General features: G+C 42.2%; 1 protein-coding gene across 1 annotated transcript in view; it reads left to right on the top strand.

Moving 5' to 3' along the window:
• LOC132833764 (claudin-16-like) overlaps positions 1-19,931 on the top strand; it is a 32,352-nt gene extending 12,421 nt beyond the window's left edge. The window contains exons 3-5 of the mRNA XM_060852297.1: positions 16,240-16,404; positions 17,775-17,966; positions 19,843-19,931. Coding sequence (XP_060708280.1) covers positions 16,240-16,404; positions 17,775-17,966; positions 19,843-19,931 — 446 coding nt within the window. The remainder of the gene's footprint in view (positions 1-16,239; positions 16,405-17,774; positions 17,967-19,842) is intronic.
• Positions 19,932-25,840: the final 5,909 nt, after the last annotated feature.

Raw genomic sequence — 25,840 nt, 5'->3', positions numbered from 1 at the left:
GCTTTCTTTGCTCTGTGCAGAGATCCACTGGTTATGACGTAGTAAAGAGGGATATCTCAAATGTGCATCAAATAGTGTTGGTGCTGCATTATCAAAAATTCTGTACTGTCAGGAAATAGCATGGCTATGCCAGGAATGTGAAAAGCTTTTGTCTACTAGGTACGAACATTCAATACAGAGGGCACTCAAACTCAATTATCTTTGAAGAATTCAAAAACTCCATAGCCTTCACAGTAGAAAGGCAGATAGAGGAAAAGAGAGTGACTGAGTCTACGCTGGCTGATTACTATGAGTCGATCCATAAACTTTTGTTTCAAAACCCCTTTCATAGTTATCCCCAAGCAATTGGAAAGGATAGAGTTGGAGAACACTGAGCACAGTTAGGAGAAAAGGAAGGGCTGGAGCCTTTCTTAGGATAAAAAGGCTAGTGATGAAATGAAAGGTGAGACCGAGAAGCTGTGGGTGTTTTAATTATAGTAAAGTAGGACATGTCCTGGTCAACTGTTGGAGGCTACAGGAAAAGTCAGTGAGATTTACTGGGACACATACACCTCGGCAGAGAGTAGCAGTCAGTCTGAAAGCATAGCAGACCAGGCTATGGCTGTGACTACAGCATTGAATCTATGTGAAGCTACTCTTGAGAATGCAGACAAGGTTAAACAACTCACTGAGAGTTAATGCAATTTTGAATCCAAAGGAAGGATGTCCATATTTTTCTAGGTTGAAGTGAACAAATGATACTGGAGCCAGTCAAATTCTACTGCTGAGAAAAGGCTTGACCCTCCCACATGAGATTGCAACAAGTGCCAAGGTAAAAGGGACTGAAAGGAGGGGAACTTTACTGGGTGCATCTGGAGTGCAAACTTGTGTTTGTACCAATGACATGGGAGTTGTCACTAAGTTGCCGGTGGATGGGATCAACCCGGTCCTCAGCAATGATTTGGCAGGATCAAAGGGAATGGCATCCCAAGTGATCTCTGAGAAGTCCACTGAGATCATGGAGATAAAGCAACTGCGGGAGAAAGAGCCTGGTGTTTTCGCCAAAGACGTGACCATGCATTCGATGGCCAGACAAGCTCAGCCAGTGGAGGCTGAGGTGGCCTTGCAAAAGGAACTGCCTCCAGTTGGTCTATCTGAAGCCATTGTCAGGAGTCTAGATGATCCCAAGGAATTAATGAATAGAACTTCTACGGTAGTCGCCCAAAAGGTTGCCTCAATGTTAAAGCCACTTGTTCAGACCGAAGCTGAGGCTGAAGAACTCCCATCCATTAAAAATGAGGTGCTGGTAAGAGAGATAGATCTTCCAGATCTGTAAATTACAAGTGCTCAGTGATGTCTTGGGAAGTGGACCTGCTGGGACATCATATGGCAGAGAGATCACACAATTCTGATGGCTGGGCATGCCAATAAAACCTGAACCCACATCAGCTGGCAGTTTTACAGCCAGAGCGATGGAGCAAGGCATTGCAGACCATGCCCCACCTGCCAGTTTTTGGGAAAACTTGAACTGTAATAAACCCTCTATCTATGATTCCCATGTCAACTTTCAGTGAGGTGTTAATGGACAGCATGGGATCCCTCCACAAACCCCTACCCTGTGCTCCTCCAGCAAGGCCATCTGGATAGAACTCAGGAATAGGAAGTGTGCAATCGCTTAGAAGGGATTGCACTACAGGCCACCCCACAGTCAATGGACAGAGGGACAGATACGTTGACAGTTTATGGAAATATGTAAAGATGACAGGGTTGTTGTGATGAGTGATTTTAACTTTCCTTATATTGGCTTATGCCTGAAATGTCGATTCTCCTGCTCCTTGGATGCTGCCTGACCTGTTGCGCTTTTCTAGCAACACATTTTTCAGCTCTTATATTGACTGGGACTCACTTAGTGCCAGGGGGTGGGATGGTTTTAGATGGAGATTTGTTAGATGTGTCCAGGATGGTCTTTTAAATTAATATGTCAACAGTTCAACTAGAGATGAGGTCATACCAGACATGATACTGGGGAATGAGCCTTGCCAGGAGATTGAAGTTGCAGTGGGGGAGCATTTTGGGAAGAGTGACCATAATTCTGTACATTTTAAGTTATTTATGGGTAAGGACATGAGTAGTTCTCAGATGACAGTATTAAATTGGGGGAAGGCTAACTACCACAATATTAGGCAGGAACTGGGGAATATATATTAGGTCAACTGTTTGAGAGTCAGTCCACTTCTGTCACATGGGAATCTTCTAAGGGCCAGTTGATTAGAGTTCAGGACCAGAACATCCCATTGAAACTGATGGATAATCATGGCTTAGTCTAAAAGAAAAAGGGGACCCATGTAAGATTTAGAAAACTGGAGACAGGCAGAGCCATTGAAGAATCCAAAGATAGCAGGAAGGAACATAAACAAGGAATTAGGAGGACTAAAATGGACTATGAAGTGTTCTTGGCAAACAGGATTAAAGAAAATCCCAAAGTGTTTTATACATATACTAGGAGCAAGATGATAGCTGGGAAAAGGTAGGTCCAATCAAGACAAAGGAAGCAATTTTGGCATGGTGTTAGAGGAAGTGGGTGAGGTCCTTAAAAACATTCTTTGCACTGGCATTTACAAAGGAGAAGGACTTGGTTGATAGTGAATCTTGGGAGGGGTTTGTTTATATTCTAGGGCATGTTGATCTAAAAGAGGAGATATTGGGTGTTTTCAAAACATATTAGACAAGTCTCCAGGACCTGATGGGATCTATCTCAGAAGGCTGAGAAGCAGGTGAGGAAAAGACCAGGGCTTGGTATGAAATCTCTGTATCCTTTTCAGTCACAGGAGAGGTCACACAGTGCTGGAGAATAGCCAATGTTTTTTCTTTACTTAAACAGGACACAAAGGATAATCCCAGAAATGACAGATCAGTCAGCCTTCCATCAGCGGTAGGGAAATTATTGGAGAAGATTCTTAGGGATAAAATTTACTCACATTTGGAAATTATAGACTTATTAATGAAAGGCAGCATGGCTTTGTATGGGGAAGGTCATGTCTCACAAACTCACTTGTGTTTTTTGAAGAAGTGACAAAGATGATTGATGAGGCAGGACAGTAGAGCTTGTCGATATGGACTTTAGCAAGGCCTTTGACAAAGTCCCTCATAGCAAACTAATACAAAAGGTGAAGTCACATGGGATCTGTGTAAGATGCATACAGAACTGGCTTAGTCACAGAAGACAGAGAGTAGAGGAATAATATTTTTAAGACTGAAAATCTGTGACCAGTGGTGTTCCACAGGGGTCAATACAGGGAGCCCTGTTGTCTGTAATATTTATAAATGATTTGGAGGTGAATTTGGGCAGCTTGATTGGTCAGCTTGCAGATGACACCAAGGTTGGGAAAGCTATGGATTGCCAGAGGTTACAGCAGGATATGGATAGGCTGGAGACTTGGGCAGAGAAATGGCAGATGGAGCTTAATCCGGAGAAATATAAGGTGATGCATTTTGGAAGATCGAATGCAGGAGGAAAATATGCTGTACATAGCAGAACCCTCAGTAGCATCAATGTACTGAAGGACCTAGGCATACAGGTCCACAGTTCCCTGTAAGCGACAACAGAAGTGGATAAGGTGGTCAAGAAAGCATATAGCATGCTTGCTTCATCAGTCGGGGCATAGAGTATAAAAATTGGCAAGGTATGTTATGGAGTCATAGAGTCATCAAGACCGAAACAGACCCTCCAATCAAATACCAACCAAGTTTCCCAAACTAAATTAGTCCCACCTGCCTGGGTTGGTCCATATCCCCCCAATCCTTTCCTATTCATGTACTTAGCCTAATGTCTTTTATGTATTGTAACTGTACCTGCATCTACCACTTCCTCTGGCAGTTCATTCCACACATGAACTACCATCTGTGTGAACAAGTTGCCCTCGGGTAATTTTTAAATCTTTCTCAACACATCTTAAAAATATGCACTTAATTTTGAGATCCTCCAACCTAGGGAAAAGATTTTTGCTATTCGCATTATCCATGCTCTTCGAGATTGTAAAAACCTCTACTGAGGTCACCCCTCATCCAGTGAAAAAGGTTCCAGCCTACCCAGCCTCTCCTCATAAATCAAACCCTTCAGTCCTGGCAACATCTTGGTAAATCTTTTCTGAAACATCTGCAACTTATGTATGTCTTTCCTACAGCAGGGCATCCAGAACTGTACACAGTGCTCCACAAGTGGCCTCACCATCCAGCAGAGAGTTTGCCCCCAATTCCCATTGTTTCCAGTTTTACTAGAGCTTCATGGTGCCATACCCAATCAAATGTCAAAGGGCTGTCACTCTCACCTCACCTCTGGAATTCAACTCTTTTCTCCATGTTTGAGCCAAGGCTGTAATGAGGTCTGGATTCGAGTGGACCTGGTGGAACCCACACTGAGTGCCACTGAGCAGTTTATTGCTGAGCAGATGCTACTTGCTAGCACTGTCGACATCTTCCATCACTTTACTGATGTTCTTGCAGGTACAGAGAACTGTAGTTGGAATATTGTGTACAGTTCTGGTTGCCACACTTACCAGAAGGTTGTAGAGGCTTTGGAGCAGGATTGGAATGTCAAATATTCTGGGACATTGGTTTAAGATAAAAGGGGCAAGTGCGAATGAGGTGTGAGAAGCAAGTTTTTTTTTTACACAGAGAGCGATAAGTGCATGGAATGTAATGCCAGAAGAGATAATGGAGGCAGATACAATAACAATGTTTAAGAGACATCTTCACACATGTATGAATAGGCAGGGAATAGAGGGATGTGAACAGTTTAGAGGCCAAAGGGTTTTAGAAAGGCACCGTGTGTCGGCACAGTCTTGGTGGGCCAAAGGGCCTGTACGTGTGCTGTGCTGTTCTTTGTTCATAAAGGGCAACCTTCTCAAGGGCAACTAGGGACGGGCAATAAATGCTGGCCAGCCCGCAATACCCATGTCCCACAAAATGACTTTTAAAAACTGAGTAACGTTATATCCATTCTGTGATAGACATTTCCCAGAAGTAATTCCCCTGGGATCCATATTTGTCCAGATGGTAGTGGGCGGTTGTCCCAATTCTCCGATTTTATGAGCTGGCCACTATGATCCAGTCAGATCACCTCTCAAATTTCCCATCTAAACAATCCCAGGAAGTCCTGGCTAACCTGGGTTTGACCCAAAGGAACTCTTCAGTGTAAAACCCACAGACACAGAGAGCATTAGAAAGGTACCATCAGACCCTATGAACAATGATCAGGCCTCAGGCCTTAAGTACTTGACTGACTTAGATAAAGGACTAGAATGTCTTTTAGTTTGCCACCAGGGCCTCACCCAATGAGTCCACTAGTTTTACTCCATTTGCATTAGTTCACGGTCACCAAGCACGACGGCCTCTGAAGCTAATCAAGAAGAGACTTTTAGAACAGAGGAGGAGGTCTCCATACTAAAGTACGTTGCAAAATTTCAAGAGTGACTCTCGTGAGGTTCTGAGAACATTTGAAAAACAGCACTGCTTAGGAACCTACATGTTAGTGTTCCTCTCAATATTTGGCAAGCCTTAAAACTTGTCTCATAGAGAGGTTTGAAAGCAAATTATCTGACTGAGGCCCAGACCAGGGGAGAAAAAGCACCTGTGACAGACCTACTACAGCAACACAACAGAAGTAGTATGGACTGAACAATTCATTTCATATGTTTTTGAAAAGCTGAGCTTGCACTTGAAGTTCTAAACTTTAACAAAGTATGTAAAGTTGCCATCAGTGAAGCATAGGTGTGTCCTGTCTCAAGGGGACAAAGCCAGAACAAAGAGACTAATGGAGTACTTCTCCAAAACTCTAAACAAGCAGCAGAGACAGTATCTACAGTAAGGATGGTTATTATGAGTTCTCAAACACTCCAAGATTGGGAGCAGGAGACCACAGTCTTTACTGACCATGAATTTTGTGAAAAAGTTAAGGCCTAGTTTATCAGGGCATTCTGTTGGAGTTTTCTCCTTCAACCATACATCCTGAGAAACTATCCACCTTTCTGGAAATCAAATAGAATTACAAATGCCCCATTCTGGACGTAAAGAGATCTAGTTAGAAGTGTGTGTGCGTGTGTGTGTGTATGTGTGATTTATCTTCAATATTTAACTCTTTTGCACCCTTCATAATGAAATAAGAATTGATTTCATTTCATTTCATTTGTCCTATGGGGAAGTTCATGGATAAATGTGATCAAGTACTTTGGACATTTTTAACTTTTATTTCAAAATGTATTTTTAAAAAAGAACTGCCATGGACAAACAAACTTCCCATGGATCTAATTTCAATGCTGTCTGGTAAAGACTTCTTGAGGAATCCATGGATTGTCGCATCTATCGACTGTCAAGGAAGAGAGAGAGAGAGAGAGAACAGGAAGAGATAACAAGGAAGCTGATTATCTCCTCCTCTCAGGAGGTTTGTGTGTATTAGTCTCAGTTTGATCACTTGCATGTGTGCTGTGAAGGTCCCAGTCAAAGAACTACCCATGAGTGAGCCCTGCATTGCTGGTAAAAGGATGCTCTTGCTCTGACTATCAGACACTAAGTAGCCAACAAGCCAGTCAAATGGAAACAGAACAAGAAGGACTCTCTCACTTTGATGCTGCCAAATAATCACTGACAAAAGAGGTCCATTTAAACTGCAAGAACCAAGAATTCGGAAATCAACTATCAACATTCCACTGTTTATACTCTATAAACGACTTACAGACACTAATTTGTACACTTTTATATGTTGTTTGGACTCACTTCTTATTCCTAACCTATGTCTGTGTGTTGCAAAAACATTTATGGCAACTATTAAACTCACTCTTTTGTTAACTCAAGAAAGCCTGTTTAATTTGGGTCTTTTTAGAATATAAATTCAGTAGGCCCGAGAGAAAGACATTCAGAAGCAGAGATCTTTTCAAATAAACAACCAAGAAGACAAATTGCGGGAAAAACTCAACAGGTCTGGGAGCATCTGTGAAGGGAAATCAGCATTAAAGTTTCAAGTTGATTGATCCTTCTTTAGAACTTGATCTTTTGAAATAATTCTTGTTAAGACTAACCAATGAAGAGGAACGAATTCGCTGGTTCTTCACCGGGGAGTGTAATGTTTTGTGTATTTGCCTGGAACCATAATAACCTGAGGTCCTCACCTGAGTCTGGTCATAACAGCTCCAAGAGAAATCAACACAGTTTCTCCAATCCAATCTTGTATCTGAAGTTTCTTAATCATAGGACCATTCTGTTAAAGCTCCTCTACACCTCAAAGAACCTCAATTCCTTTCTAAAGCATGATTACCAGAACTGATGGTGTTATATTCCACAATTAATGACTTTCAACGGCCATTATGTGACTTGAGAATGTCTTGGAATAGAATAAAGCAAACATGATTATACAATAAATCAGATAATCAAGGTCAGGACAAAAATCCGATCTAACCAAGGTCATGTATGGATGTTTGGTGTGTGTGTGTGTGTGTGTGTGTGTGTGCGCGCACGCGCGCGCTATGCTTCAGTGTGCATTATTACTGGGAAGACTTTATCCCATTTGAAATACCAAGTCAAATCACTGTCTGATTGGCTTTGCTAATAGAGTTCTCATTTTGGAATCAAGTGGTTGTGGGTTTAATCCCCACTCCAGATTTTGAGTTGAAAATCCAAGGTGATCTCTCTAGGTTCCAAAAAAATGTATTCCCATTTCTTCAGGTAATGGACAGCTTTGCCTTAACCCAATCTTGTCAAGTTTCTTCAGTGTGATATTTTAATGTGGTTATTAACTGATCAATTGTAATGACTATTAAAATAGTGCACATTAGAATGTTAAGTGAACTGCTTAACCAATGAACAATTCGAAAGAATTAAAGCCCAGGATGATGTATTCTCTTCCTGGGCACCAGAATCCAATGTCGGCTTCAAGAACTCCCTCAGGCCTGCTAACTTCTGGGCTTGATGAGGGTTTTAACAACAGTTGGAGCCAAAAGATGGGTAGGATTTATTGGAAATGAAGTTCAGACAACTCCAAACTATTGGTCCTTAATTATTGCTAGAATACTGAGAGACCTCCCCACTCCCCTTTGAAAAATGGCATGGGATCTTATGAGGCTTGAGGAGGATTTAACTTCTAATGTAGCACACTCTCAGTACGGCACTGAAGTGTCTGCCCATAGTGTATACTCAGGCCTCTGGAAGTGGACCTAAATAAAGCACCTCCAGATTAGAGGTGAAGGTGTGCCAAAGCTACCAACCTGTACTTCTTTACACAGAGATGTTAATTACAATCCCTAGGTGAGGTTCCTGAATTTACTATGGTTCCTGATGAAGGGCTTTTGCCCGAAACGTCAATTTCGCTGCTTGTTGGATGCTGCCTGAACTGCTGTGCTCTTCCAGCACCAGTAATCCAGAACCTGGTTCTTGACAGGACATTCTAACTTGTTAAGATCCCAGATGAGAAGAGATGGATTGGCTTTCCTTCTTTATTCACCAACTTCCTCAGTTGGTCACAACAAGATTTATTTTGAAAATACCCCTTCCCTTGTGTTCACATTTCTCTCAGACCAAGTGAATTTATGTTTTAAAAGGAGACAATTGAGGCAGGTTTTTTTGTGAGTTAACAAAAGGGTGAGCTAAGTAAATGCAAGCAGAAATAGTAGCACAATACACACATGGACACTGTTTTTAAGGATAAGACCAAAGTCCAAAAAAGAAGTTAAAAAAGATACACAGACTAGTTTCTGAGTCCTTGTGAAGAGTAGGCAATAGAACATTCCAGATGAAGGGCTCCTGCCCAAAACATCGATGTTCTTGCTCCTCCGATGCTGCCTGACCTGCTGTGCTTTTCCAGCACCACTCTAATCTTGTTTCTGATCTCCAGCATTTGCAGTCCTCCCTTTTGCTTAATAGAACATTAGAGCTGTTACGTTGAATGGTACTGGCAGCATTGATATCCATTGTTGAAAATTGACTTTAAGGTCCTTGGCTCATTTACAGGTCGACTTAAATAATTTTGCCCAGGTTCCTTTCAATGGTAACTGTCACTCAACATGAGGAAGAGTGTTTTACCTCTTTTACCTGCAATGTCTGGGTGTCTAATTGCTGTTTGGAAGTTGTGACCTTTATAACACAAAAGTCACCGAATTCGTGTGTCAGGCCACTAACACACTGACCTGATTTGCAGTTGACTTTGTAACTCTGCTTTTTTGTATACCCCTGTAAGGGTAAAGTGTTAACCTGTCTGCAGGAGAGGGGAGATGGTAATCAGCCTCTTGTATCTCCCCCTTGTTAGGCTTTCTGTTTGAAGTTTCCCTGAATTGGCACAAGTGTGACATTCAATGGATTCAGGAAGGATTTGACCAGTCACTGTGAATTTACACCTGCAGTTATCTTTTGGCTGTAGCTAATCCCTTTTTTTAAAAAAATAGATGTCGGAATTAAAATTTCAGCATGTCCATTAGTACTCTGGGGTTCTGGGGTGTTATCATTGCATTGCTCCTGGCAGGATGAATAAAATGAGATCCTTTCATATTTCATTTCAAAGGATGAAAAGTACTTAAATATATAGAGCATGCTCACATTTATTCTCCTTGTCTTGGCCATTTTATCCCTTCAGTTCTAAGAGACTCTTTAGATTTTGGACAATTACAATCAATGTGGGTAATGTTTTGGTGAGAAGGAACAAGCATCAGTGAAATAATCTGGAATCCTGGCTCTTAATATTGCTCACAAAAGTTAATGTGTTGTAGTCAGTTTAGACTCTGGTCTCCTACACCAATTTTGAAGATAAATCTCAAAATGGTTGTCAGCCAGCAATATATCAAATGTTTCTTTCTCCACTGTGGAGCACCAAACCTGATTTTTCTTTGTAGAAGTGCCTTTAAATCTCTCCATTCTAGACTTGTCTTCTTAAAGTGAGACAGCCCTTAGCATCATGTCTGTTGTGTAAATGGCTACTTTAAATGTTTGGTTAAGGTTGGATCTCCGAGCCCATCCCACTTTTTAAAATAGTCTCTAGTTATTCAAAACTAATTGGAATTTTTCAGTCCTTACTACTTTTGCTGAGGTTAGGGGTGAACATTCAGGAGAATCCACACACTTTTCCAACATCTTCATGAATTCCCATATCGTTGTGGGAATAGGGAGCAGTGCTTTACCCAGCACAGTCCTGTGACGTACTCATCCTGGACTCACCCTGTCCAGCTCTTGCAGTTGCTCAGGTACTGCTGTATACTGGCAATTCATGTACGCACATTAAACTATTAGCTAAACCTGTCACTGTCTGGACCAGCAGCTTCTGAAAGGTGGATGTGCCACTTCAAATCCAAATGGTTTGACTTGACACTGGGATAACTTGTCTAGAGTTAATGAAAGCAGAAATTTCCTTTCTCTGGGCGGTAAAGGGAATGTGCCAGCACTTCTTGAATAAATCTCTCTTGATGTGTAGGTTGCTTTATCCATCCAATCAATGCAATCAGCCAGCCGGTATAATAATGGGTGTTAATGCACAGCTATGTGGACCCAGCTGGCTTGGGCATAAGGAGCTGGGGACCTCCACCTATTGCTGCTGGGCCCTATCCATGCATCCTCGGACAACAGGTTTATCTCCTCCTAAATCTGGGTCAGCTTCTCAGGATCTCGCTTATAGTAATGTTGCCCTATGGGACTGGCCTCTTTCCCATCCACACCATGTAGACCCAGGGTGGTGCATCCTGGCTGAATACCACCTAAAAACCTTCAGTTCAGTCAGCAGCCTTTTTTAGTCTTTTCAGTGCATTGAGAGTCCACTTTTGCTGCTATTGCTGGATAGCTGAGCCAGGTAATGGGGGAAGTTCAATCTGTGCCTGATCCACGTGTCCCTCCAATTCAACCCCACTGCCATCCTCACCCTCTAGATCAGGGTCCCAACTTGTTCAGCAGTGGTATTACTTTGTGCTGTTGATGTGACACAGCCTTTGTATTTTCCCCTGATCTGGGGTCTCTGGTGTATAATCACATCCCCACATTTATGGTCATAGAGTCACAGAGATAACACCAAGGAATCAGACACTTTGGTCCAACTCATACATACCAATAAGGCATCCAAAATAAATCTAGTCCCATTTGGCCCATATCCCTCTAAACTCATCCTATTCAAGTACCCACCCAGATGCTTGTTAAGTGTTGTAATTGTACAGCCTCCACCACTTCCTGTGGCAGCTCATTCTATACACACACCACCCTCTGTGTGAAAATGTTGCTATTAGGTCCCTTCTAAATCTTTCTCTTCTCACCTTAAACCAATGCCCTCTAGTTTTGGACTCCCCTATCCTGGGGAAAAGACCTTGTCTATTTACCCTATCCATGCCCCTTGTGATTTTATAAACCTCTATAAGTTCACCCCTCAGCCTCCAATGCTCCAGGGAAAACAGACCCAGCCTATTCAGCCTCTCCCATTAGCTCAAACCGCCAAACCCTGGCAACATCTATGTAAACACTGCGTGGGTTTCCTCTGGGCACTCCGGTTTCCTCCCACAGTCCAAAGATGTGTAGGTCAGGTGAATTGGCCATGCTAAATTGCCCGCAGTGTTAAGTGAAGGGGTATGGGTGGGTTGCGCTTCGGTGGGTCGGTATGGACTTGTTGGGCTGAAGGGCCTGTCTCCACACAGTAAGTAATCTAAAAAAAATCTAAAAAAATCTTTTCTGAACTCTTTCAAGTTTCACAACATCCTTCTGATAGCAGGCAGACCAGAACTGCATACAGTATTCCAATAATGACCTAACCAATAACTTTTCAGCCACAACATGACCTCCCAACGCCTGTACTCAATACACTGACCAATAAAAAAAAGCATACCAATCACCTTCTTCACTATCTTATCTACCTGCGACTCCACTTTCAACGAACTCTGAACCTACACTCCAAGGTCTGTTTATTCAGCAACACTCCCCAGGACTTACTATTAAGGGTATAAGTCCTGCCCTGATTTGCATTTCTAAAATGCAGCATCTCACATTTATCTAAATTAAACTCCATTTGTCACTGCTTGGCCTATTGGCCCACCTGGTCAAAATCCCAATGCAATCTGAGGTAACCTTCTTTGCTGTCCATTACACCTCCAATTTTGGTGTCATCTGCAAACTTACTTACCATAACTCCCATATTCACATCCAAATCATTTATATCAATGATGAAAAGTAATGGACCCAGCACCGATCCTTGTGGCACTCCACTGGTCACAGGCCTCCAGACTGAAAAACAACTCTCTACCACAACCCTCTGTCTTCTACCTTTGAGCCAATTCTGTATCCAACTAGCTAGTTTTCCCTGTATTCCATGAGATCTAACCTTGCTAACCAGTCTCCCATAAGGAAGAGTGCCTTAATGAAGTCAATACAGATCACATCATTTGTTTTGAATCATTCTCCTCTCACCTTAAACCTTTGCCCTCTAGTTTTGTACTCCCCCACCCTGGGAAAAAGACCTTGTCTATTTACCCTATCCATACCCCTCGTGATTTTGTAAACCTCTATACGGTCACCCCACTGCCTCGGATGCTCCAGGGAAAATAGCCCCAGCCTATTCAGCCTCTCGCTAAAGCTCAAATCGCCCAACCCTGGCAATATCCTTGTAAATCTTTTCTAAACCCTTTCAAGTTTCACACCATCCTTACTATAGGAGGGAGACCAGAATTTCACATAATATTCCAAAAGTGGCCTAACCAATGTCCTGTACAGCTGCAACATGACCTCCCAACTCCTATACTCAACACACCGACCAATAAAGCTAATCATACCAAACACCTTCTTCACTATCCTGTCTATCAGCAACTCCAGTTTCAAGGAACTATAAACCTGCACTCCAAGGTCTCTTTATTCACAGTTGTGTTTTTTATTGAAGGGAATGGAGTCTTTGAACTCCTGAGGGAGACTTATTTCACACAAGTGCTTTCTGTTGTAAATGTCCACACCCATTGGTCAAAAGAAAATGCTTTAGCCTTTCAAATTGCAGGTTTGTCTGGTCAGGCCCTTTCTTGAGGAGACAGAATTTCGGATGGTGCTCCCCCAGTACTGGTACCTGCTTAGATAGCTATTTCTGATTGGCTTGTTAGCAGGGTCTCTTGCCTTGGGCAAGAGGGAATAATCTTTGTGAGGTTTATGCTGCAGTAATAAGGAACAATGTTAGACTAGCCAGCTGATTGGAAGGGATAAGACCATAAGAAATAGGAGCAGGAATAGGCCCTTGAGCCTGTCCTTCTGTTCACAAAGGAAGGCTCCTATTGCTGTCCCCTTAAACTTAGGAACTAAATCCGGATTTCATTAAGATTCCTACTCCTCAGTTTGAGCTGTTTTAGTTCAAATTCCCTTTCCACAAATTCTCTCTCCTTGCTCTTTCTTATTGTTCTTATTTAGCTCGCTCTTCTCCTTTTCTCTTTCTTTTTTGTTCCTTCTCTTTTTCTTGAAATTCTAATTTCTGCCGTGACTATTTTGATCCCTCCATCACTACTCCATCTGTTTTATCAGTTTCCACATGTATACCATCAGCCACCTCTTTTAAAATTGGGGTTTCCCTGCTTTTTGGGCAGAATTCTAATTCCAAGTACCTTGTTAGATTTTTTTTCACTGTTCAAAGTACAGAACTCCCGTATCTTCAAAAGTAGCTTCCTCTAATTTAGTTAAAAATGCGCTGGGAATTTCTACACTGTACCAGTGGAAAGCCTCATGCAGTTTCCCCTTTTAATAATTCTTCTAAATTAAAATTTACCAACTCTAATGATTTATTTTTGTCTGTGGGTTCAAGATGTGGGCACTTTGTTGTTTGGCATGTCCATAAGGACTCTCACCAATGTTCATAGATGCACCATAGAAAGCATTCTGTACGGATGCATCACAGCTTGGTATGTCAACTGCTCTGCCCCGGACCAGATGAAACTAGAGACAGTTGTGAACACAGCCCAGTCCATCACACACGCCAACCTTCCATCCATGGACTCCATCTATGCTTTTTGTTGCCTTTGGAAGACAGCCAACATCATCAAAGACTTCTTCCACCCTGGTTATAACCTATTCTAACTTCTTCCACCAGCAGAAGATACAAAAACTTAAACACATACACCAACAGGTTCAAGTACAGCTTCTTCCCCGCTGCTATTAGACTACTGAATGGATCTGTTTGATTTCTCCAGTTTCCTCATTCTCCCTCCCCCCATCTTGTCTCAGTCAAATCCCTTGAACTCAGCACCGCCTTCCTAACCTGCAATCTTCTTCCTGACCTCTCCGCCCCCACCCCCACTCTGTCCTATCACCATCACCTTGACCTCCTTCCACCTATCGCATTTCCAACACCCCTCCCCCAAGTCCCGCCTCCCTACCTTTTATCTTAGCCTGCTTGGCACACTCTCCTCATTCCTGAAGAAGGGCTCATGCCCGAAACGTCAATTCTCCTGCTCTTTGGATGCTGCCTGACCTGCTGCGCATTTCCAGCAACACATTTTTCAGTGCTGAATGGATCTCTCAAATTTCAAATCTAGTGTTGATCTTGCTTTTTGTGCACTTTCTCTGGAGCAGTAAATTTGTATTCCTCGCTCTGTTCAGTCACTCTACGATCTTTATTTGTAATGATCTGCCTGAACTGCACACAAAATAAAACTTTTCACTGTACTAAGGTACAAGTGTCAATAATAAATCAAATCAAATCAAATCAGATTATGACCAGACCCCAGACAAGGATTCTGAAATGATTACAATTCCAAATGGGATACCCCAAATGGTTAAACTCCTGGCTGAGGAGAGGTAAAGTGACTTCCTGTCTTCATTCACTGCCTCTCTTAGATAGTTGCAACAAGGTTCATTTAGAAAGATCACATCCTTATTGTCACCAACACACCCACCTAGACCGCATTAATTTATATTTTAAAGGGAACTGATTTAACATGGCCATCTTGTGTTAACAAAAGAGTGTGTTTATTAATGACTAAATGTGAGATAAAATCATAATGCAACAAACATAAACGCAGTTTAGAAAGAAGAAGTGTGCCCCAAAAAAATGGTTTAGAAAAGCTCAGTGTTATTTATGAAGTATAGATAGTGGAACATTATGATAGTTACAGTGGATAGCACTCACAGCATTAATGCTGGTCATTGAACATCCATTTTGAGATTCTTGGCTTATTTGCAGATAGTTTGCACATTTCTTGGTCTGGTTCCTTTCAAAAGTGGCAGCTCCCAGAGCCAAAGAGAATTGTTTCTCTATTACCTGTAGTGTAGAGGTGTTTAACAGCAGCTCTAAAGCTGTGGCATTCACAGCACAAATGCACACACTTAACACTTCCTTTCCACCTATCCGCCCCACCCTCCACTCTGACCTATCACCATTACCCCCACCTCCATCTCCCTATCACATTCTTAGCTACCTTGCCACCAGCCCGTCAGCTCATGAGCCTCATTCCGGATGAAGGGTTTTTGCCCGAAACGTTGATTCTCCTGCTCCTCAGATGCTGCCTGACCTGCTGTGCTCTTCCAGCACCACACTCTCCACTTTAATCTCCAGCATCTGCACTCCTCACTTTTGCCTCATTAACACACACAGACCAAGGCCTTTAACCCCTTTTTAGTTTGTCTGTGGAAGGGTAACAAATATAATGATGCAGGAGATGGTTTTCTGCAGTAGGAGGAGGGGGATGTAGGATAATCAGCGTCATCTTGTCTCTTGAGGTTTGCATGAATAAGGTATGACATTCTATGGGGTCACACACAATTCTATCAGTCACTGAACTTACATCAACAGTTATTTTTTTAACCTTTAAAGACTCCATGTTGGCATGGAAAGTTCAGTACGTCCGTAAGTACTTTGGGATTCTGATATGTTGTCATGACACTTTGCCTCTGTTCTTTCGAAAAGGAAACTGGGCCATAAGTGATTCCAAACTATCACTGACCTAACTCACTCCCTAGAAGTAAGTTAGCAAAACCCTTAGCTGTACCGAACCAGGACATGAACTTGAAGGAAATGCCATTGCTCCTTTTCAGGCAAAATAGAGAGGGGCAATAAATGTTGACAATGCCACCACATGCTGAGAATGAGTGAGAAGAAAGGGAAAGTTATCTGTAGCCAGGAGACAGGACTCTGCTAAGAATGTACAAGACGCTGCTGTGGAATAATACCCACAGTTATTTGTATGGCTTTTCTACGGACGAGCCCACCTGCGTCTGCTTTTCTTGAGTCATTTGTGATTACTAACACACATATATTTCTTTCTTTATCTCCTCCTTTTCCTACAGTAAAGATAGTGCTCACTCGAGCGTTAATGATTACAGCAGACATTCTGGCAGGCTTTGCACTTATTATATTAATGTTTGGATTGGACTGTGTGAAGATTCTAAGAGACGAACCTCAGATCAAATTAAGGATCTGTTACATGGCAGGCTTCATTTTTGGAATAGGAGGTAAGTCTGACTCATTTGACTGGTTTAATAACATTTTTTTAAAAGTTGTTCGATCGTATAATTGCAGAGTAATCTCCCAGTAGTGCAGCTGGTCTGGGCAGGAATGTGCAGTACAGGCTAGGAAGTTGTATTGTTGCTGTCTACACTTGGTGAGCTGGCTTTGGGTTATAGGTATGCTACTATTCTAGATAGTGAGTGGTAACAGCAGTCAGTTTTGGCTTCTATCCCTCCTGCACACTGTAGACATTTGTTAAAGACAGCATTACATTTTGCCGCTATGTCCTCAATTGACAACTGGGGATTCAGTTAGCTTGGATGATGGCTTGATGCAGTGCAGAAGGTTGCTAGCAATGTGGGTTCAATTCCTGAACTAGTTGAGGTTACCATGAAGATCTCTCGACCTCTCCCCTTGCTTGAGGTGTGGTGACCTTCAGATTAAACTACCACAGGATGCCTTTCTATAATGAGAGTGCAGCCTTGGTCAAACTATGGTACCTTTACCTCAATTGTCAAATAGTGTAATAGTGCATTAAAATAACATCAATCCGAAAGTTTAAATTTTCCTGATAGGAGTCAGAATGGTTTTATGGCCAAATTGTCAGGATTATAATCCAGCAAAAGATACCAATTTGGGGAGATAGGGAAAGAAATTGTTGGAAATAGCTTATATATACATTTTATTACCTGAAAAAGACATTGGGAGATTTTTAATGTAACAGCCAAAGCAATTGATGTGGTGACATAAATTACCCTTCGATTTATTGTACAAACATCAACAGCAAGATAAAACCAATTAGATAGAGAAGAGCAGTTTGGTTGACTTGAAACTTGTCCATCTAATGATCAGGCTCTGGAGTAAGACCTTAAAATGCATTTCCATTGTTATAACTTAGTTTCCTCAAAGCTAATTTTTAAAAATGTCATGGTTGGCATTTTCAGTTTCCAACTGCTTTCTTAATTAGCCTGTTCAGAGATATTATTGTGCACCTCTGGAGCAATTGAAGTTTGAACCTTGATCAACAAGCTCAAAGGGACGGACACTATCACTGCACCAAAAGAGCTCTTCCTGATGTTTTTAAGCTTGTTAAGATTCTGTCAGTGTTGAGGGTGGTCAAGATCACCATTGAAGAAACAGCAGATGGAAAGATGTACCCAGTTGTCGTAAGAAGACAGATTATTGGTTATGAAAAGAAAATGTGGTTGTCAATGGAAAGACAATGAAGCTGACAGTTAGAATTCCACCTGGTCGGGCAGGTTGTGAGGTGGAAATACAGGGGGGGTTCTTGTCATCCAAAAACTGCCTCTTGTCATTGGTAAGCCCTCAATCAGATGGGATATACTGTACTGACATGGTTATTGTCTATCTGCAGGAATTCCAGGAATGATCGGTTCTGTGTGGTATGCCGTGGATGTGTATGTGGAGAGAGCGACACTGGTACTGCAGAATGTCTTTTTAGGAATCCAGTATGAATTCGGTTGGTCTTGCTGGTTGGGAATGGCTGGGTCAACAGGTTGCTTCTTGGCTTCTATCATGTTAACCTGTTGCCTTTATCTTTTCAGAGGTAAGCCGAACCAAATGTACCGTGTCCACGTTAATGTTCCCTCTTTCTTTGTTGAGAGTGCTGAGTCTTGTTCTTCAAGCACCACTCATCTTTGAGACATTCCCCACGTGTTAGCATTTGCTCTGGGTGGCATGGTGGCTTAGTGGTTAGCCCCGCTGCCTCATAGTGCCAGGGATCTGAATTTGATTCCACCCTCGGGCAACTGTGTGGAGTTTGCACATTCTCCCCGTGTCTGTGTGGGTTTCCTCTGTCAGTCCAAAGATGTGCAGGCTAGGTGGATTAGCCATGGGAAATGCAGGGTTACAGGGAAATGATAAGAGGGTGGGTCTGGGTGGATGCTATTCAGAGCATCTGTGTGGAATCGATTGGCTGAATGGGCTGTTTCTGCACTGTAGGGATTCAAGTTAGGGCCAGGAGCAGAGTGTTTGGTTGTTTAAACTTGCTTCACCATTATTTAAGATCATGGCTTACCTGAGTTGTGTTACAGATTTCACATTCCCAACAGTTCCCACAATAAACAGTGATTTCCCTGCCTAGCTATCTCTACCTTAATAACATTGAAAGAACCCTGTTCCTAAGGCAGATAGTTCCATATCTCCGTGACAGAAAAGAAATACCCCTCTTTCTATCCTCCAAAGGGTGAATTTTAATACAATTTCCCCTAGTTCTGGGGATTCACCCATTAGAGGAAACATCCTTTCCATGACAATCCAGGATCTTATGAACTTCAAACGAGTCACCTCTTGCTCTTTAAAGCTCCAGTGGAAACAAACCCAGCCTGTCCAACCTTCCCTCATGGGACAACCAGCGATGATAACTGTCAACAGGCTATTTAAAAAGAGACAATCAGATGCTTTACACACGTACACATGCAGACACACTCACAGTTTACAGCCACCGTCATGGAAATGTCCTGTGGTGCAGTGTTTATATCTCTATCACTGGCTCAGAAGGTTCAAATCTCGCTTTGCTCCAGATGTGTGTTATAACACATTTGAACGGTTGGATTAAAAACAATCTACAGTCATTGTCATTGCATTACAGTCAGGGATACAGACTCGTGTTGTTTCTTGCCCCATTTTTTTTCCAGACCATGGTTACAACTCCAATACCAGTTGTTATCAGAAAACTCAAAAGTACCTGTAACCTTACCTAGCTGCCTGGCTCATTACATTTCTGAAGGAGGGACTCTTTGTTTTTGTTATAAGTCTTTAAATTTTGCGACATTGTCAAGAAAAAGAAAATATTGCATTTTCCTGCTGTTGTTTCAATTCTCGTTGGGGCACTTTGAAATTTAAAATTTAAAGGACTTAGCCATTTGGGACCGAGCTAAGGAGAATTGTCTTGCGTATCTTTGAAATTCTCTGCCCTGGAGATGGAGTCGACCATATTGAAGACAATTATTCATCGATTTTGGAGTATTAAGTGTACCTATTATGGAAAGACGGAGTTGAAATGGAAAATCAGTCATGATTGCACTGAATGGTGAATCCAACTTGAAGGTTTGAATGATCTACTCCATATTTGATTTTTATGACTTTATAATCTAAATTCATCCCTTCAGTATGCAGAGCAACTCTGCACAGTAGAAGTGCTCACCGTTTCTGTGCTCAGGATACTGTGGCACAAATAATGGGAAATACATTGTATTGAATACTCAAAGGCAGTTTCATATTATTACTGCCCATGCTTATTTAGAGGGAGTCACTGACATTAGACAGGACTTCTGAAGGGAGATTTGGGACATGTTTTTAGATAATCGGGACAGCTCCTTGTGCAATTTTCTGCTTGCACCTTTTGAGATTATTAGGAACTGGCCTAACCTAAGAGGAAAATTAACCCTGTGCACTCTATTTTTTTCTATTTCCTCGAACAGATTTGAGAACAGCCCGATACAATCTATCCTTCTATCAGTATGGGAGAACAGCCACTGGCAAAATGTACGCCATGGATTCGCGTGTCTAGAAGCTTCTGTTCTAGAACTGTCTACCAGAGTTCCATACAGCAGCTTCTCCTGTCTGTCAAGGACATATGATATCCTTAAAAATAAGGTGAAAGGCTACATATTGCAGCTGGTTTGAATTGTCAGTGCTGTTGAATTGTTTTGTTGTGTAACACTGAATCGCCAAGTGGAGGCCCTGATGTAGTTTAGTCAAATGCAATCATCAAGTGAAATCACAAATTTCTATTTAGAGGAATAAATTGTTTTAATAAATCCTTTCCGTGTAGTTGTGATGAAAAGCCTGATATCACGTGACAAAAAGAATAAAACAAGCCTTTGGAAAGTGTCAGAGTTTTATACTTCACATCTGTGTAGTGCCTGAAGTAAGTTGTAAATGAATGGACATGCTAATTGTTCAATGGAATGTTAAGGAAGGTAATGAAGCAGAAATATCATGAAAACTGCTGCCCATAGGGTAGAAAGGGTCTCTTGAACCTTGATGCCAATCACTGTCAAGGGCAAAGATTTGACTGGTAAGTAATCTGTACTATTTGCAAAATGCTACCTCTAGACTTTTCTCCTAAAGTACAAATATAGTAAAGGCTGAAAAGAGTAGGAGGGTAAATCTGCTCGCAGTAACTATGCAATGCCAAACTCTGTAGACTTCAGGAGGATGGAATGAGCAACTCAGAAAAGGTGCATTGTTCTTTAAGTCGCTATGAAAAGAGTTGATATAGGCAACAGTATATTGAGACTTGATTTCAATAGAGTGAGGATATATTTCTATTATTGGATTCTTTGACTTTCTCGGAGAGTTAAAAAATATCAGGTAACAGCGAGTTTTGAGAAGATTTGTAACTCAGGTTGAGGTACTGGATGTAGGTTTTCTCGCTGAGCTGAAAGGTTCATTTCCAGACGTTTCATCACCCTACTAGGTAACATCTTCAGTGGGCCTCCGGGCGAAGCACTGTTCATGATTCCTGCTTTCTATTTATATGTTTGGGAAATGACATCACCATCCCAAAGAAACCCAAACATATAAATAGAAAGCAGGAATCATGAACAGTGCTTCGCCCGGAGGCCCACTGAAGATGTTACCTAGTAGGGTGATGAAACGTCTGGAAATGAACCTTTCAGCTCAGTGGGAAAACCTACATCCAGAATATCAGGTAACGTGGATCATGTTGCGCTATTAATTGTTGTTAATTCAAGAGAACACTTGTGTTGTCCATTGAGAGCTATGTAAACACACCATTAGTGGTTGCTTCTCTCTTCCTCATCCCTTGGTTCCCCTCTATGCTTCAGTGGGTAAATACACCACCTGTTGTTGCACTGAGCTATAGGTATCTCCCAGTCCTCAAATGTAACCCTCAGTCAGTGGGCATTCTTCAGACAAAGTGAAGATCTCCAGTATCCTTGAGCTAATGAATAACAATTCAGCCAGAGATCCTGTTTCTGATCCCTACCCAGCCAGCTCTCCTATTGTGAAGTGCATGGGTCTGAGAGGTGGAGTTTGACTTATTATCAAGGCCAAATACATGAGGACCTTAATGTCGAGGCTCACACAGTGATTAGGCTCTCAGAAGTGCCTTGAGAAGGTGACTGACTTTCTGCAAATTTACCCCCAGCAGGAGCCAAATTCTTTACAAGCGGAGTGGTGGACATTGAGAAATGTCCTGTTGTGAGGTTTTAGTGTTGATTCCATGCTTACAGGGAGAACAGCCTTGCCAGGGATATATGTCAGAAAACCTGATTCTGCTTCGAGATGTTTGATCAACTCTGTTATTGCTTCCCAGGAGTGCATTTTAACCTAAACGCAAATTGAATGACTACTATTTATAGCTGAAAATGTGTTGCTGGAAAAGCGCAGTAGGTCAGGCAGCATCCAAGGAGCAGGAGAATCAACATTTCAGGCATGAGCCATTCTTCAGGAAGGGCTTATGCCCGAAACGCCAATTCTCCTGCTCCTTGGATGCTGCCTGACCTGCTGCGCTTTTCCAGCAACACATTTTCAGCTCTGATCTCCAGCATCTGCAGTCCTCACTTTCTCCTAACTACTATTTATATCCTGGAAGGCATGCTTTGCATTTGCTGGAGAATACCAGCTGTGTGTACAGTTTGGTCATCCTGCTATAAGAAAGGTATCATTAAATTGGAGTGGGCACAGAAAAGATTTACCAGGATGTTGCCGGTACTGGAGGCTTTGAGTTATAAGAGGAGGCTGAATAGGCTGGGACTGTTTTCACTGGAGTGTAGGTGGTTGAGGGATGACCATATAGAGTTTTATAAAATCATGAGAGGCATTGACAAGGTGAATAGCAAAAGTCTTTTCTCCAAGGTGGGGAGTTCAAAACTAGAGGGGATAATTTTAAGGTGAGAGAAGAAAGATTTAAAAAGGTCCCAAGGAGCAACTTTTTCACATAGAGGATGGGTCATATCTGGAATGAACTGCCAGAGGAAGTTATAGATGCAGATACAGATGCATCATTTAAAAGACATTTCGATAGGTACACGATAGGAAAGGTTTAGAGGGATTTGGGGCAGATACAAGCAAATGGGACTAAGTTGGTCTGGGAAACACTATGACACTATGACTCTACAGGACTCCCCCACTATCCAAAAGTAGAGCGTTCCTGTGAAACCTTTCATATGCCAAAATGGTGTAAAGCAAAGAAGCAACGGCTCTCTGCAGAACAAACATTGAATGCTATTTTTGCCTATCTTCGTAAAAGTGAAAATCCTTTTTGATTTCTTTCAGATAGCGAAAACAGGTACTAATGTTGGTCTTCCATAAAAGTGAAGTGGCGTAAAGCAAATTTTCAAAAAGTGGGGGATATCTATATTGGTCTCAGACTGACAGATCAATCTGAAAGGTGTTTCTGAAGAATTCCTTTGCCTATGTTCCTCAGTATGTGTTCTCATTCTCCCCTGGGGTTTGTCTTTAGATTGAGGACTGTGGCTCAAAGAGGAGTGCAGGAAATTTAGGGGGACAATAGGCCAAAATTTGATGAAATGTGGGACAAATGTGGTCCTTTGCTGCAGAGCCGATGGGAACTGTGTATGCTGCATCTCAACTGGTGAATCACAGCGACCCTGCTCCTGTGTCTAAGGGCCTCTCCGCCTGGTACGGTCATCGCTGTTCATTCACTGACTGTAACAGTGAGCAAAAAGCTAGGGATACCTGTCAGAAACTGTGCCATTCCAGCAGGAATAAAACAGACAGTCAATAGGACTCAGTAATTTTAATGAGACCCATTTGTCCTGCAGATACATGTCTCCCTCCTCTGGAAAACCAATCAGAACCCCATGTTAAAATCCCTTCAGTGCCGATAGAGGCCATTCAGCCCATCAAGTTTGCACCAACCCTCTGAAGAGCATCCCATCCACTTCATGTAGTGACCACAGTTAATCCACCAAAACTGTACATCTTTGGACTGTAGGAAGAAACTAGAGCACCCAGCGGAAACGGGATTTGGTGAGAATAGCCTCACAGGGGATTAAAAGAAGCACCATCTAAAGGAATGCTGGAAAATATTTACGGAGTATTGTCTGGGGAAAGACTATGTCAACCGATCCTCGTAGCATTAAACTTAATCATGGAAATTTTTGTTTAGCTTCCTTTCCCAGCATGACTGGCTGATCGACCTATGTCTTTGTGACCCAGTGAATTTCCTGTGGATTAGAAAGTGAAATGTTATTTTGACTTTTGGTACTACATGTCTCCTGTACAGATAGATTAGGAAAGTGAGTTTTGCAATACTTTTCAAACATGTGAATGTAACATCTATGACAGATTCCAGATATGAAGACTAAGATAAGGATTGAAGTGAATTTCCCTGCTCTACACTTTTTCCCAAGCATCAGAGTTTGTTGTGAAGGAATGGCAGCCAAAGAAACTGTGTTGTTGGAGTGTGTATTTCCAAACTAACAAACGATACATTCCACTTTTATTATTCATTCCAAAATTGGCCTCTGCTCATCTGACCATCAGATTTAGCTTTTTATTGGGGTTGGTTTCACAACGACCTCAATGTTAAGTCTGTTTGTCAATGTTTGTCTTTGAAATTGTGATGTCAACCCATGCCCTCTCTTCAATGAGGGTCACTGGATGGCCACTGGGAATGCTGACACTAGCTGGTTGCTCCTCTCCCTGGCCTGTGAGTGAAGAATGCCACTCGGTCTCAGACTGACCGACTGGCAGATCAATTTCTAACTCGGTTCAGAAGACACTCTTTGTGCCTCTCATCACATGTTCTTAGGGAATTGTTGATGCCCTGAGCTTGCTCTGTACAAAAGTTCAAAACAGGCCTCTCCCAACCAATGTCTCAGTTGGAAGTGATCCCGAGATGTTGTACTCATGTTTTAGAGTGGCAATGGTGCATGCATTTACCCACCAGGCCGTGGTGGGGGGAGGGGGAGGGGAGGGGGAGGGGGAGGGGGAGGGGGAGGGGGATGAAATGCAACTGGCATCAGAGGGAAGGTGTTTTGTTACAACTTCTGTGTTTATATGGTTTCCCTTAATTTGACATCCATTCCACTTACATTATTGACATTATTGACATTATTCACACTTACACCAATTAACGCTTGAACAGAATATTGTTCAGCTAAAATTAATCCCTCTGAATAAAAATTCTCTCAGTTCCATACGTTGTCTTGTGATTTAAAAACAAATATTGACACATTAGTTTGTCAGTGATAATGCAGCCACTGTGACAAAGTACTTCACTCATTATCTGGTTCAATTTCTTGGTGCTCTCGGAACTGCACTTATCCAGGCGAGTAACACGCATTCCATCACGCCCTTGACTTTTGCCTTGTCGATGGTGAACAGACTTTGGGAAGTCAGGAATTGAAATATTCACAGGAAAACTTGCAGTCTTTGACCTGTTCTAGCAACCATATAGCTAGTCCAATTCAGTCTCTATACCCACCGTGTCTAAGATGGATTTGACAATGCTATTTTCATTTTGGAGGAAATGGTCAGATGCTCGTTGCTGATACTGATCTGTTAAATGTTACTTGCTATTTATCAATTCAACCTGTTGTGTTGTTGAGGATGTGCCTCACGCCGACAAAAACTCTTTCAATAGCCAGAGGGTTGAAATGGAACTGAACCGTGTGCAATCATTGGTGAACATCCCCATGTATGACAGTATGAGGTTGTTGAAGGGGCTGGAAATTGTTCATTCTCAGACACTAGCCTGAGGGGTGACCGCGGTGTCCTGGGAATGACGTTATGAAAGGGTCTGGTAGTTGTTTATTCTCAAACACTAGCCTGAGGAGTGACCCCGGTGCCCTGGGGATGACGCTATGAGGTTTTTGAAGGGGCTGGAAATTGTTCATTCTCAGACACTAGCCTGAGGAGCCACTGTGGTGTCCTGGGACTGAGATGATTGATTTCCAGTCACCCAAGCCTCTCTGCTTCCACGTGATCCCAGTAAATGGAGAATTTTCCCTGATTTCCAGTGACTACCAGGGATTCTGAGGCAAATGTTATCTTGATGTCAGAGGTCTTTATAAAATCAGTGTGTTAAAATAACTCTCAGCTTGCTGGCCTCAGTTTCAGCATGGCTGGGAGGCAATACAGAACATATGTGAAACCTGGTTTCATATAAATACAACAAACTGGAATACTAAATGAATGTTGTATGATCAACCTTTATTAGATACCATATCTCCTTCCAAACTACAGCACTGTAACCAGACAGACTGTTGACATTTAGTTAGCCAAACCAGTTTGTTTATCAAGGAAGTGTGCATTTACTAGAACTGGTTTGTTACCTGACAGTACAATCAAAGTTACAATGTTGCCAGAGTTGGAGGATTTGAGCTATAGGGAGAGGCTGAAGCGGCTGGGCTGTTTTCCCTGGAGGTGTCGGAGGCTGAGGGGTGACCTTACAGAGGTTTACAAAATCATGAGGGGTATGGA

The sequence above is a fragment of the Hemiscyllium ocellatum genome, chromosome 37, assembly GCF_020745735.1.
Source record: "Hemiscyllium ocellatum isolate sHemOce1 chromosome 37, sHemOce1.pat.X.cur, whole genome shotgun sequence".
Classification (NCBI taxonomy): Eukaryota; Metazoa; Chordata; class Chondrichthyes; order Orectolobiformes; family Hemiscylliidae; genus Hemiscyllium; species Hemiscyllium ocellatum.
The sequence above is the reverse complement of the archived record's forward strand: the minus strand, read 5'-3'. Positions and strand labels throughout refer to the sequence as shown.